At 37.7% G+C, this 16224-nt stretch overlaps 1 protein-coding gene across 1 annotated transcript in view; it reads left to right on the top strand.

The window, feature by feature from the left end:
• Positions 1-16224, top strand: part of Obp73a (Odorant-binding protein 73a) — a 39065-nt gene that overhangs the window by 7844 nt on the left and 14997 nt on the right. Inside the window, exon 2 of the mRNA XM_074095599.1 lies at positions 9441-9534. Coding sequence (XP_073951700.1) covers positions 9441-9534 — 94 coding nt within the window. The remainder of the gene's footprint in view (positions 1-9440; positions 9535-16224) is intronic.

Genomic DNA, 16224 nt, shown 5'->3' with positions numbered 1-16224 from the left:
TGTTTCTTTTCTTTTGTACAATAAGGAGTTTACCTACATACATACATATATTTATGACCTTGACTGTACTGTCAATACTATTTCGTATGAAGTCCGTTTCTTAAAATTAACATGTTCCCACCCACCTCTTTGTAAATGTAGAAAGCGGTATGTTTCCATTCATACAACACACTACATTCATTCTCCAAATTGAGATGTTCTTTATAATGTCTATTGAATTGAATGCAAAATCGATCTTAAGGTACAGTCAAGGGCAAAGATATCGACACAGCCAAAGTTGCAAAAATATGTATACACGGCCTTAATGTTAAGTGCATAAAGTCGTGTATAAATATTTTTGTAACTTTGGCCGTGTCGATATCTTTGCCCTTGACTGTACCTACGTGTCGAATTGTCGAGTGACTAACTTAATTAATGTTACAATGTAAAATATGTATACACGGCCTTAATGTTAAGTGCATAAAGTCGTGTATAAATATTTTTGTAACTGGCCGTGTCGATATCTTTGCCCTTGACTGTACCTACGTGTCGAATTGTCGAGTGACTAACTTAATTAATGTTACAATGTAAAATATGTATACACGGCCTTAATGTTAAGTGCATAAAGTCGTGTATAAATATTTTTGTAACTTTGGCCGTGTCGATATCTTTGCCCTTGACTGTACCTACGTGTCGAATTGTCGAGTGACTATTTGACTTAATTAATGTTACAATGTTTTAGATTACCGCGGTCATTACGTACTAATTTTTTGATTTAAATTCGGGTTTTGAAGCATGTCGTCTCGTGATCATGGCGCATGCAACTCCCTATATATACTGTAGTCTTTGATGCAACTGTGCCGAAATATCGAGCTTCTCTAAAATCAAGGCACGCGGAACAAAACTCGAAGTATTGAAAGTATTGACGAACATACAAAAGAAATGGAGTCGAATTAAAATTCTTCTACTCTTTCGAAGTGGTTAATGAGTTACGTTATTGCTTAAGTTAGTAGTGTTGGTAAATGAGTTAAATAGGAAACTTGCCAAGACAGTTAGGGATGTAGGTACGCAATTTACGCATTAGCATGTTACATCGCTATAAAAAAGTACAGTTCGATTTCAAAACATGTTTCAATGATACTTTTTTACAATCCCTCTAAAATAACTAAATACTTAAACGCATTTAAAATTCATGAACTTATAAAGTTCAGTCATCGTTAATAAAAACGAAAATACACGGATGTTTCTATTGTGCTCTTAATTAACAAAATTAAGACACACTTAAGTATTACAATGAACTCTCCTTACGTTAAGCATAACAAAATTCCACCTTTAACGCTTCTGATGTGATCTTCATTCATAATTACAAGTTTTGCAATCGACAATCTACTACGATCTGAGAACTCTGTTGCTTGCTTATTTTATTGTATTGTAACGTCGAGAGTAAAGGCAATTGGGAAAATTTACTGTCATAAAGTTGGAATTCCGACTTAGTCCTCGAAGTTGGCAGTCAACGCATGTACAGTTGTTCCCGTGTAACCAACGGGTGTATCCTACTTACTTAATATTATAAATGCAAAAGTTTGTAAGTCTGTATGTTTGTTTTTTTGTTTGTTACTCCATCACGTCTAAACCTCTGAACCGACTTAGATGAAATTCGGTATAGATTGAGTCCCGGAGGACATAGGATCATTTGTATCCCGAAAAATATTGCATAGTACCCGCAGGATAGCGATAAACTAATTCTGCGCGGAAGGAGTCGCGGGTAACGGCTAGTTTTATCATATTTTATTGAGTTTTTGTCTATGCATATATGCCGAAACATACATTTTACTGTCCTAGGATAATAACTACGTTTCTAGCGCAGGCGAAAAATAGACAACGACACAAACTATTATGTTAGCGACGAAACAAAACGATACGTATCGCTCTCCATGGACATCTGCAGGGCTACTACGAAGCTCGAAACTCGAAGTTCGTGTCGTGCGGTCCCTCTGACACTTATACCATTTAACACGAGAGCGAAAGGGACGGACGGTATGAACTTCGAGTTTCGTAGTAGCCCTGCTGTATCGTTTCCGTGTCGTACTGCCTTTCGTGGTACGGGGTGGAATGAGCGACACTGCTATTTAGAAATAACAAATAACAAATTTCGCATACAAAAACTGTCATTTGATTGCGATCGCGAGTGTCAGCAACGTTAGGCAATACTAACTTTTATTCATACATTGTATTGATACGATTGATAATTTTTGAACCTGCCGTGGTGGCCGAGTATGCCGTGGTGGCCGAGATGCCGTGGTGGCCGAGTATGCCGTGGTGGCCGAGATGCCGTGGTGGCCGAGATGCCGTGGTGGCCGAGTATGCCGTGGTGGCCGAGTATGCCGTGGTGGCCGAGATGCCGTGGTAGCCGAGGATGCCCCGTGGTGGCCGAGATGCCGTGGTGGCCGAGTATGCCGTGGTGGCCGAGTATGCCGTGGTGGCCGAGATGCCGTGGTAGCCGAGTATGCCGTGGTGGCCGAGATGCCGTGGTGGCCGAGTATGCCGTGGTGGCCGAGATGCCGTGGTGGCCGAGTATGCCGTGGTGGCCGAGATGCCGTGGTGGCCGAGTATGCCGTGGTGGCCGAGATGCCGTGGTGGCCGAGTATGCCGTGGTGGCCGAGTATGCCGTGGTGGCCGAGATGCCGTGGTAGCCGAGTATGCCGTGGTGGCCGAGATGCCGTGGTGGCCGAGTATGCCGTGGTAGCCGAGTATGCCGTGGTGGCCGAGATGCCGTGGTGGCCGAGTATGCCGTGGTGGCCGAGTATGCCGTGGTGGCCGAGTATGCCGTGGTGGCCGAGTATGCCGTGGTGGCCGAGTGGTTTGACCTATGGCCTCTCAATCAGAGGATCGTGGGTTCAAACCCCGGCTCGCACCTCTGAGTTTTTCGAAATTGATGTGCGGAATTACATTTGAAATTTACCACGAGCTTTACGGTGAAGGAAAACATCGTGAGGAAACCTGCACAAACCTGCGAAGCAATTCAATGGTGTGTGTGAAGTTCCCAATCCGCACTGGGCCCGCGTGGGAACTACTGCCCAAGCCCTCTCATTCTGAGGGGAGGCCTGTGCCCTGCAGTGGGACGATAAATTTTGAACCTTACCAAAAAAGGTTGAAGGTATCTAGACCCAAAGACCATTGTCTATTTTTTAGCCTGTAGTAATAAAAAGGTAAATATTTCGTATGTACGCTTCTGATACTATCTTTTTTTTTGTGAGAAATTTAGCAATCAATTTAATATTCCGTTGTCGTTTCTGCTAATAGTTTTAGGTCTATGTCGGTGCGGGTCTAGGTCATCTCTTGTTGACAGGTTACAACACGACGCGGTTGTTGACTCGCTAAGCATACGTTACTGCAACTGGGCTAGTTGCTGATTAAGTATTTGCTGTCCTGAATTGGAAGGAAATTGCATGTTAAAGGAGCCTAGTTATATTCAGTTGAAGTTGTATTGGTTTCATTAAAGTAAAGGGGTTTTAATGGTCTAAGGGGCTGTTTCACCATCCATTGATTGGTGTTAACTGACGGTTAAATGTCATGCCGTCTCTGTCTATTCGAACAAAACAAATAGAGACGGCATCACATTTAACCGTAACCCCTTTGCTGTATGGCGCTGTTGTGAGAGTGGCTTAGTACAGTCAAGGAAACTGGATCACGTACCAGGGTACAACCTTTGTGCTACTATTGATTGATGTTGCATGTCTCTGCATCTTGTACCGCATATCATGGGGAGTGTTCAGATGAATTATTGGGATTGTTGCCTGCAGGTAAGTTTCACTACCGTAGTTCGCGCAGGCGTCAGTCATTTCATCCTCACCATCTTGATGATTGGCAATCTAGCACCGTCCGCTTTAAGCTAAACTTTTTTCCACGCACGACTAAAGTATGGAACCAGCTTCCTGGGACAGTGTTTCCGGAGCGGTACAACTTAGGGATCTTTAAAAAACGAGCCTATTAGTCTCTCAAGGGGCCGGCAACGCACCTGTGATACCCCTCGTATTGACAGGTGTCCATGGGCGGCAGTGATTGCTTCCCATCAGGTGACCCACATGCTCGTTTACCCCCTATTATATATATAAAAAAAACCTAATGTCATGTTGACTTCCCATACATATGCCAAAGAAGTCATAGTGACCTACTTAGTCTAGTCTCAACTGATACGAGTAGAAAACATATATATTTTTAGAAATGGCCCTCTTTATTTATACAGGTACCTACTTAGTTATAATGTGTACAAGATTATAGCTTAATTTATTTTCATATAATAAACAAAATATAAAAATACTCCTTAGAAACTACAGTATACAATAAACAAAATAAACTTAACCTAAACCTATGAAATTAAAAACAAAGGTGTATCTTTTTAATGTTTGTTTTTAAAGTTTAAATGACCACTTAAGTCGTCATGATATCAGCCGTCGGACGTCCACGGTTGGACATAGATCTCCCCCATAGACCTCCAGTTGCCTCGGTTGGAAGCGGCCTGCATCCACCGTGAATTTGTGGCTTAAACCAGGTCATCCATCGGCCTCATTGGTGGACGTCCTACGTTACGCTACCCTTGCCGTGCCACGGTCTCCGTTCGAGATTTTTTTGGCCAGAACGGCAGTTAATGTTACAGATGTATCCTTTCTTAATGTCTTTGCTTTTGTTCTTTTAACAATAGTAACAACTGAAACGACTCGCATGACTATGTAGGTACTTTTTTCGATCTATACATACCAAAAATGTAACTCAACTTATATTGAGAAGACCTAATGAATATACACAATATATATAGGCTTATCATTATTACCTACGTAAAGCTACAAATAATTAAACTTCCATCAACATTCGCTTTATTCTTTTGATTACGTGTAAATGTGTTTACAATCAAAATTAAGATAAAACGAATGCACCCGGAAACATAAGAAGGTAACACCTTATCTACTAAATCTGTAGTCTAAGATTCTTATTATAATAATAATAATAATAAATTCATTTATTTCGGGCAACTTGGCCCATACAATAAATACCTTACAGACTAACATACATATTTATAATCAATATTTAAAACTAATTGGTGATCAATATTTAAAACTAATTTGGTGGATTATGAAGCTATTGTCTTTATACTCGTACTTCAGTAGTGGGAAGATGCAATGAACATGCGGCACGTGACCATTGAGGTCTGCTCAATCTCCCATGGCAGTTAGTTGAATAATAATTATTAACGCACTTTGTGTGTGTGATATTTTTATTAAACCATCATTAAAATAACTCGCACAGACCGAAAAATATAAAGATAAAAATGTCACACAGACATGTCTTGCTTTTGTACTGCAAGTGCATACTATACCTAATCTACCTCTATTATGGACCTCCACAAGGTACGCTCACGTTTGATACGAAAGCAACTTTAATTGTTGGGTAGTTTAGCATATGACTATTTACCTTGTGGTGTGAAACTTAGTTATGATGCTCCTTATGCCCGGTTCGCGTTATTCCAATAAAATCAGTGGCGATACATTGCGGGTTCACAATACTAACGAGTCGTACGAGACAGATCGTTGATCGAGCACCGCAGGGTCATGCCACTGGAACGATTTTACTACAATAATATGAACCGGGCCTTAAGTAATAAAGCTACATTAACTAGGAACTATAAGTTCAGCAATTACCATTTCAAGAGGTTTCGTGTAGCATTTTTCTAAATTAAATTGATTAAGAGTAGATTGCTAAATGTATCAAGTTTCCAGTAAGTTTTAAATGAAGTAACTTGTAGAGATATTAAGAAACTAAACGACACCCAATTAGTCAAATCGTCTCTGTCCGTAAAGTTCAAGGATTATTTTTGCATATTTTGTAAGATTAAACTAGATGTGGTCATTCTCATTAGTCAGGAAACCAACATTCACTTGAGTATATACATGTATATATATATATATATTAATGATCATGACATGAAAATCAAGTATAATTTTTAAATTGAAAATACAAACTGAAATATAGATGCACAGAAAAACCAGAAAAATAAGACCAGCACTGGGAATCGAACCCAGGTCCTCGGCATTCCGTGCCGCGTGCTATACCGCTAAACCACTGCTGGACAACGGTACAGACACGAATTTCCCCATTGCACCACATATCTCAGCTTGTTTGTTTCTTACGTTGTCCAGCAGTGGTGTAGCGGTATAGCACGCGGCACGGAATGCCGAGGACCTGGATTCGATTCCCAGTGCTGGTCTACTTTTTCTGGTTATTCTGTGCATCTATATTTCAGTTTGTATTTTCAATTTAGGTTTTACGGGATGACCGTAAAAATAAAAATTTGGAATTGAAATAAAAAAAATACAAAAGATCAATCAATTCAATCAATCATCAATTAGAAAAACCAATCTTAAGTATAATTTTTACTATATTTGGAGAAAGCAGTACACAAATCAGTAAAGTAACTAACAAATAAATAGATGAAATATCATGCGACAGTTCTGATACCAACTGATCAAACTAGATCTAAAATAAACAAAAGTTGGTACGGTTACGGTTGGTTGGTAAGTTGGTGGTTGGTAGGTCTGTACCTATACCAAATGAGCTAACTTTGGGGGCGGCAGACGTGAGCTTGCCTTCGGAATCCAAAGTTTAATGGTTACTTGACCTGAAATGTAAATTTCAGAATTAAATTATTATTATTATAATTTATTTTTTTTTTTAATTTATGACGGTGGAAGCAGTCTACACTTCCACTGAACGTAGATTATAGTTGGGGAGATTCGATTTGTAGCATTCGAACATGGCGGATGTAGACGATATCTATTTTGGTATTTCTGCTTCTTTGGCTAGTTGAAGTATAATTTTGATAGTGTTTTATGCGGCGATTAACCTTAACAGTGAACAGTGATCACAAAATTCTATATTGCTCTCGTGTCTGACATTTTTTAATGCGCAAGTGGTCTCCGTGTGGTTTCTGGAATTTTGCTATCAAGTTGCAAAAACTACAATCACCGTACAACATGCATAAGAAGAATATATTTATCTTTAATTTAACTGACATTGGCCCAAGCCTTATGGCCGCCATTAAGAGGAATAAATAAATAGATTATAGTTAGAGTTTAGTTTTGTAACTAAGGGACCCATAGGTACATCCCTGTATTATTATTATTATTATTTTGTATTTTCTTTTATTTCATTGTATACTGTAGTTTTTAAGTATTTTATTTGTAATTATTTTATGTTGAAAAAATGACTTTCTGCCAAGTTTCTTGCGGCGCATTCTTCTTGGCAATGATGGTCTTTCCGAAAGCGCTGGTAGTTTTAAAAAATGACGTGTAAAAGTGCCCATTGCGGCCTATTTACTGAGTAAATGATTTTGATTTTTTTTGATTTTGAAATCACCAGATCCAAAATCTGACACAACGAAGCGTGCGTAAAATATATCTGATACGACTCTATTTCTAGAGCTCGTAGGACGTATCAGATTTTGCACACTCCCCTGTGCAAGTTAGGTTTTAATGCAGGTGAATGTAGTGTAGGTACCAGTAAAATGACTGGTATGAATACCTACATACCTACTCATATACATAATGAACATTCAAGACTCAAGAATAAAAATTCGTACAAATGCATATAAACACCACGCCATAAACAAAACATAAATAGGTACATAAAGAAAATTGGGAGGTAACTTAAGTATAAAACATACGTATTTAGTAGTAGGTAAGGGTAACCTTATCGCTTCAGAGCGACAAAATATTTCTTGTAGCAGCTGCAAGCAGATGAAAGCAGGAAGCGTAAAATTAGGAGTTTAAGTATTAACAATTACAAGATTTTTTCATTATTTTATAGAAGTTATTTTACCATAACAACAGTGTTTATATTCTCTGTTATTTAAATAAATTTCTCATAGCCCTTGAATTAGAAATCAATGAAATAATGTATGTCCATTAACATTTTTATGATCAACGGGAATCGACAACCAGTTACAACAGTTGTCAAGGATTTATACTTGTCTATAAATCCTTGACAACTGTATATTGTGGATGTGAGTACATGTAAACAAATGTACATTTAATTAGTTTTAAAATGTTAATTTATTATCTTTTAGTCTCATCTATAGGTACGGTGCGAGAAATGTCGTGCAAGTATCGTTGTGCGCGGCTAGAGTCTGGTGGGCTAGGTATTACGAAATTCGAAAATCGAAGTTCATATTCGTACCGTCCCTCTCACTTCCGTATTAAATAATATTAGCGTCAGTGGGACGGCAAGATGAAGTTAGAATTTTGCACTTCGTAGTGTAAGGGCTGATTTGATACACGATCGTTCAGCCAACATTACCTCCCATATTTTGTTTACTAGAACTTTAGCTACCGTACAGCGGCAGAACCCACTAGAGTCTTAATCCTATCTAGAATCTCAATTTGCTAGTGTCTAGTCACTAGACACTAGCAAAATTGTCCTCCGTTGACCGGAGCAATATTGAAAAAAAAACTTAACTAAAAATTTTCGAGGCGAAAAACTTAGGTAAATGACCTGTTGTATGTAGTAGTGCACAGAATTGACATGGAGCTGTCTTTCACCTATATAAAGGTATTCTAGAAAATACCAGATAGAGTAACGCTATGTTGGTGGAAATACCCACATTAATATAACCCGCAATAGTTATTTAAATAAAACTATTTAAACCACATAACACGTACACTAGCTAGATGGACGAGATATAAAACATTGACTTGATTGTAGTGTTTAAATAAAATAGCGCCTGGTCCTATACTACGAAGTGCAAAATTCGAACTTCGTATCTTGTCGTCCCGCTGACACTCATATAGTTTAATACGAGAGTGAGAGGGACGGTACGATACGAACTTCGATTTTCGAATTTTGTAGTAGCCCCGCTGTACGGAGCGCGCATTATGTTGTTGCTATCGGCAACATATTTGTAAGCCGTGGTAGCAAAGTAGTTTGACCTAAGACCTCTCAAGCAGAGGGTCGTGAGTTCAGACCCAGGTTCGTACCTCTAAGTTTTTTGGGACTCCTGTGCTAAATTACATTTGAATACTTACCGTGAGCTTTTCGGTGAAGGCAAACATCGTAAGAAAACTTGCATCCACCTGCGAAGTAATTCTATGGATTGTGTGAAGTTCTCAACCTGCACCGCACCCGCACCCACGTGGGAATCATAGCCCAAGCTGAACCGACAAGAAGCCTGCCCAGTAGTGGGACGTATGGCATGTAAGCTGGAGGTGAAGGAAATTTAGAACTTAAATAATAAAATAAAGGAGTAAGTCAGCGGGAAAGTCACCTAGTAGTTATAATAATGATATAGGCTACGAAGTACCTACAAGTTTGTTATGATGATTTTAAAGATTTTGATGTTGATTGACTTGTTAATGATAATTCAGAAGATGTTATCGATGAATTTATAGATAACGTTAAATTTGCACTTGCAGGAGACGCGATGCAGGAACCCCCCGACGGCGCCGCAGAAGATCGAACGAGTCATAACGCTCTGCCAGGATGAGATCAAGCTCTCCATACTCAGAGGTAATTAATACACACATACACACACACTGTAACAATGAGTCAACTGTTACAGTTTGATTAATACGAGTTAACACTTGACAGATAGGCGTACCCACGTTTACAGATTATGTAAAAACTATTTTATTTGTATGACGTCAAAGTTTAAAATTGACTGAAGGCACGCCCATCTGTCAAGTGTAAACTCCAAGTAATCGTACTTAGGGTGTCTAGACGGCGCTAGTATCGTGAGTTCCGTTTGTCAATTTTGACATTTGTGTCACGTCTGTGATTGGACAAATAACTAAATGAGCCAATCGCAAGCAAGACTCAAACGTCAAACGGATCTTTTGATACTAACGCCATCTAGCGATATTTAGGCCGTGTGTATGATAAAAGTCGATTATTTTTTATAGGGCCGATATAATTACGCTGTGTACGTTTGGAGGTGAGCAGGTAAGGCTCGGACGCGAGGTCGAGCGGTGAAAGTAAGAGTGTATAATGTCGCAATGACACGTAATAGTTCGATTCGAGATGACATTGCACTTTTTTGTTACAATTTGTGAGTTAACGCTCTTATTACCGTGGAAATTAATGGGGTTAAAAGGTTTGAAGCAAAAGGGAAAAATATTATTTTTATACAAACAACAATGATTTTCTACTTTCTTTTAGCATTTCTCACCCTTTTGGCTGTCCTCCCAAAGTACAAATATAAACCCGGCAACAAAAAATCACGCCTCTAATTCAGTACTTGGTACTTTAAATAAAATCCCAATTTTAGCGATTATTTTTGCGAGAATTAACGATTCATATAGATGATCATTAAAATTGTGCTTTAAAAAAAGTACTAATATTGGCAGGGTACAATAAATGGTTTAAAAGATAACACTTGAAACCAAAATTTGGAAAAGACGTGATTAGACTTTGATTTGATTTGTAGATTTCCGTAATCCAAATCGCAAAAACAAAAATTAAAATACATTTATAACGTAATCAATATCCGTAATAATAATAATATTTATTTCAGGTTAAATCCATACTTTTGTTAATAGATAGGTAGGTTAGGTACATTAATTCTTATACACGTAATACTCGTACCTAGGTCTATGTCCTGTATATTGTACCTGTATAGTATAAGTAGGTACATGTTTCTTAACAGACACAATTAAACAAAATTCTCGATGTTTCGTACCTATCTATTTGCATTCGTAAGTTGATAACTTAGTCATCGGAACAATATGCGGAATTAGCCTTGACAACTTCACTGAGTGCTGAGTGCATTTGTATTTTTGGTTAGCATTTAAGACAGTCATTGCCAAAGGTAAAAGGATGTACGATAAACATATCAAAAGTATCATCAAATTTCATTTGAATTGCGTAGTTTTCTGGGTAAAAAAATAACTGAAATACTTAATTACTTTGCTCACCCGTGATCTTATGATAGCTACGTTTCTGCGCAAATCACACAAATCTATCTATCACGAACACGACTTTCTCTGAAACCATGTTTTATTGGAACTTTCATATAAAGCAAACCTAACTTAACCTTTACTTACCTACTGCGTTCTATAAAACGATAAGAAAAATTTTTGGTTTCGAAAAGGCAGGATAACCACGAATGAGAATACCAATTCATTTTCGTGGTTCGTGGTCAAGTTTTTATAACTTTTAACATCTTTCCTTACAACAAGCGTGGTAGGTATTAGGTAGGTACTCGTTGTGCATACTTATTCAAGAGCGTAGGTATGTATGAACGCATTCTCCGCTTACCTTGTATCTAATTATCGGTCGGACGCTAGCAAAGGCTAGGTATTCAAGTTCAGTCGTATGTTATGTTATAATGGGAACAATACTTGTCCATATTTGTCTTTTTAAACAAGATTAACGCAGTAGACGGCTTCCGGCTGATGATTATGATGATGGAACAACATTACTTACAGTCAAAAATTTGAGATTTTTATAGGATTTTTGTTTTCCGTCTATCCCTTTTCTCAGGAATGGATGTATCACATTAAAATGAATATCAAATAAGTACTCCAGTCTGCTACTCCTTAGAACATTGAAAAAATCAAACTTTTATACCATCATCATCATCATCATGTCAGCCGAAAGACGTCCACTGCTGGACATAGGCCTCCCCCAAGGCTCTCCACTCAGACCGGTCTTGTGCTTTCCGCATCCAACGCGATCCCGCGATCTTAACCAGGTCGTCGCTTCATCTTGTTGGAGGACTACCGACAGCTCGTCTCCCGGTCCACGGACGCCATACTTCTTCTATATCAACGCAATTAAAAGATAGAGTCTTTAAATTAGGTGTTTCCATACAAATCGCTGGAGAATCAAAACCTATACAATAGAATACTTTCATTTGTCCTAGAAACTTAAAATTCGGTATGAAGGTAGGTCTTATAGCATAACCAATAAGAAATTCTAAAAATCTTTTTTTTTGTTTATTTTTTCAATTAGACCAGAATTAGGTAGGTACATCTTATCTTATCGTTAGGGGTCCTTGCGGATACACTTCGACCCGTAGGGATCTTTTGTGTAATTACCCCTCCTTCGCACTTACTCTATTGCCTTTATCACCTCGTTCATAAATTGGATGATTTGACGTAGCGGTAGTGCCTTAAAGTCTCCTGGTGCGGGGTATCCGTCGCCAAAGAGTCTCATTCTTGATCTGGCGAGGGCGTCACATTCACACATAATGTGTTCCATTGTTTCGTCTTCCTCGCCACATATTCTACAGACTTCATTGTCCTGTAGTCCCATCTTTACTAGTATGTGTTTAGTATTGAAGTGACCTGTGAATGCCCCGACGATATGTCGGAGTTGTTTCCTACTGAGTGTCCAGAGTTTTTTAGTCCAGCTTGTGCTGACATTTTCGATGAATCGTTTTGAATGCTTTAGACCTTCCAGTGTTTTCCACTCTTGTTGGTGTTTAAGTTTGGTGTGGTCGTTTATGGCATTCTTCATGGTTCCCTGTGAGAGTCCCACATACGGCTCGGGCCCTATAGGTAGGTACATAGAGACGGAAATAGAACCTCGTTACTGTCGTACTTTAGTTTACTGCTTGACCGTGGTTCATGTTTACATTTTGCGTCTCCTTGAGCACCTAAGTAACGGTGAACAATTCAGAAAATGCAAACCGTAAAATCTGTGCCCAATACATATCGACGCGACGTCACTAAATATGGAAGGTCGGCGCTAACTGTATTGTGTGAGATCACGACGCCAAATTCAGCGATAATTGAGATTGAACCAAGACTTTTTTTTTTAAAAGGCCTATTGCAAATCGTACTGGCACACCGAAGACCGTACAAATTTTAGGCATGTTAAAATGTAAGTACTACCGAACCAAGTGAATCTTCACCCACTGCGGAACCTTTTCGTAGAAAAAGTCATAGTGACATCGCATGCTTGACAAGGAAATTCATTGTGAAACTTACTGTGAGAACGTTCTGCAGTGGGTCAGGAATCAAATGGTTCGACTATACGCTTCAAACGGCCGTATCTGTAAAAAGTATACTTACTTCTAAGCAAAATGTACGAAGTGTGGGGTCATTTTTTCAAATAAATAAGGGATAAAAAGTAGCCTATGTCACCCTCGGGCCCATAAACTATGTCTATACCAAAAATCACGTCGATCCGTCGCTCCGTTACGGCGTGAAAGACGGACAAACATACAAACACACTTTCGCATTTATAATATTAGTATGGATTGAGAACCAAAGCACTTCTCTAAGAAAAACCGAAACTTTCTTTTAATGGTGTCATATTTTAATGGTCTATTCGAATGGTATTGTAAACCTATAAACATAAATCGCAAATTTTACGATACATAAATTGTTCTACTTTTAGTACAGAAAAAAAAACATAGCCAAAGACTACTTCTTGGCATTTAACATTTCGCTTAGGGGCAAAGATAAATACTGCCATAGTTAAAAGTTTATTACGATCTCTGGATTTTTTTATGCTGCTTTCTATTTTCTATTTAACGCAGCTCCTTTAAGTTACTGTTTATCTACGTGCTTCTATCATGCTCTATTAAGTTTTTTTCTTCTTGTTGAAGTGAATAAAACCTAATGAAAGAATTAAAGATCGATTAAAATGAATTGTTGCTATAAGTAAATCACGCATTTAGTTTCAGCCGATTATAGTTAAGTTGAAAATTGAAAATGGCATTTGTTGTCTCCATTCCATTATTGTTTAGAATGGAATTTCCCAGTGGTAAACCTAGGACAATAATATAAGAAAAAGGTTCTAAAACATATTATTATGCAAAACAATTAACATAAAGTTTATTTAAGCATCTATTTTTAATTTTGCTGCCATGCTCAAGAGTTTTTTTGTTATTGTTGTATTTTATATCAAATTTTCTGTTGTTTACAATCGCTTTTTTAAATATTTATAGCCTACTTCTGATATTAATGTTCTTTCTTCCCATCTTTATCACCATTATAAAATATTCTTAATTACTTTTACTTTATTACGTGTATCTATCGACATGATTTAATTTGTAATTCGATACAAACCATATGCAATGGTTGAATTTCATAATACTTAACATTCTTAGATTATCAAGCATCGAGGTTAAAAGAGTTAGTTTTCATCACACGAAATACAACATTAAGGATAAGGTCATCCACATACAAGCATCCACACCAACGCTTCGCCAAAAAAGGCTACAGCCAGTCCGTTCGTTGGCGAATACTCTGTAATATTACAATTACTCGAGTAATTTAATAAATACTATTATGTAATACCTTATTGCTAATATCACGCTGGTATTCCTTAATATAATTTAATTACCATTGTTAAATAATTATTGCCGCGGTTTTGCGGCAAAAGTTGCGTAGGTACGAGATTACATAAATTGTGTAGTCTCGGTTGCACGCTGCTTGGAAATTTACAGTTTGACGTACACACATTCAGGAGCCACAATTCAGTTGGTTCCATACTACATGCCAGAATCCCCTTCAGGAGGGCTTATGGCATTTATGAAAACAATATAGATTTTACTGGTTTCGAAAGCAAAACTTTACTTTTTTTTAATGTTTAAACAAACATGGTATTCGGTTACTCTCACATGATACTGCTTGACTTTATTATGTGCAGGTTTTAAATTATGCTGCAATGATAATTAATCACTCTTATACTTAACCTTGGTCACTCGCTTAAAAAAAATCTAAATTTTGTCCTTAACCTGTCCTCTCCCAGAGGCACAAATTTGTGCCCAAATTCCTTTGATCCTGTTATCCTGGGAGATGACAGATTAATCATCACTGTTTTGACACTACTGTACTACTCTTAATAATAATCGCTTTTTTCATTTCCATCAACTACGTATATCCATTACATTTGCACTAATGTACTTAATATCCTTTGCAAGATTTTTATTGATTTTATTGACTAGTTTTAACTAAATTTTTTTTTCGTATTTACATCTAAGACTTTCAACTATCCAAACACTCAAATACATATACAATGCCTACTGACCCATATAGCATGTTGCATAACCCTTGCAAAACGCGGAATGCGCATGCGATGCTCAATCAAGTGTTGCGGTTGCACCGCGCAGCGAGCCCGGCTTTGGCGGTTTGTGGGAAGCAGCTGATGAATCGTGTAAAAGTGCAATACCTTAGAATTTTTGAACATGAAAGTTAATCCGGATAACTCACGTCTTAAATCGATTTTAGCTCGACTTGTTTCGGGCTAATTCGTAGCCCTTCCTCTAGGAGCAACGCGACTTGGCGGCTGCTGCAACACGCGCGTTATCCATTATATAAGACGTGAGTTATCCGGAACTAACTTTCATTTAATACCTTAGAATACTTACAATTAGCACTTTCTTAATTGATACTTTTATATACATATGTGCATTGAAACTTCTTGGTTTTTAATTGTAGAATATCGAGAAGGAATCACTTCTTCCCAATTTTATTGTCAACATGACATCTAGCTATCTACTAAGACAATAGTTATCGTCTTGTTAGAATGCGCCTGATATTCCATCTTTAAGAATTTGAATGTCAAACGACTATACTGCTTTTTATTAATTTGGGTTTAATAATATGGCCCAATATTTCATTGGAATAAGAACTATTTCAGTAACTTCTCCAGTTATTTGGAGTTTAAATGATGAAATTATTGTTTTTTTTTTTTCAACATTAACTGACCTAGAACACTGTTTTTTTTATCACGTTTACCATTTACCTTGTAGATTTCATATGAAGTATTTAGTGCAGAACTACTATGAGAGCGCATATCTGATTCATTAAGCCTTTGATGCATCGCACGGCATATTATAGGTATTAATTTAGGTATACCTACAAACCTTATCACGATACTTAATAGCCTATATTTCATAGATATCAATCAATGCCGCAGGATGCTTGCGCCAGACACTTCCTTTGTTTGTTAACTGAAAGGGTGAGCAAATTTTGTGGAAGTTGCTAAATCAAGTACTTACCTGTAATCCTACTAATATTATAAATGTGAAAGTTTGTGTGTGAGTGAGTGAGTGAGTGAGTATGTTTGTTACTTTTTCACGCTTAAACGGCTGGACGGATTTGGATGAAATTTGGCGGAAAGTTAGTTTATAACCTGGATTAAAACATAGGATACTTTTTATCCCGATATTCCCACGGGATAGGGATAAAATCTCGAAATAACAACCGCTAGGCTTAGAGTCATGAAATTTGGTATGTAGGTAGT

This window comes from Choristoneura fumiferana, chromosome 12, assembly GCF_025370935.1.
Source record: "Choristoneura fumiferana chromosome 12, NRCan_CFum_1, whole genome shotgun sequence".
In the NCBI taxonomy this organism is placed as follows: domain Eukaryota; kingdom Metazoa; phylum Arthropoda; class Insecta; order Lepidoptera; family Tortricidae; genus Choristoneura; species Choristoneura fumiferana.
This window is presented reverse-complemented; position numbering and strand designations above follow the sequence as displayed.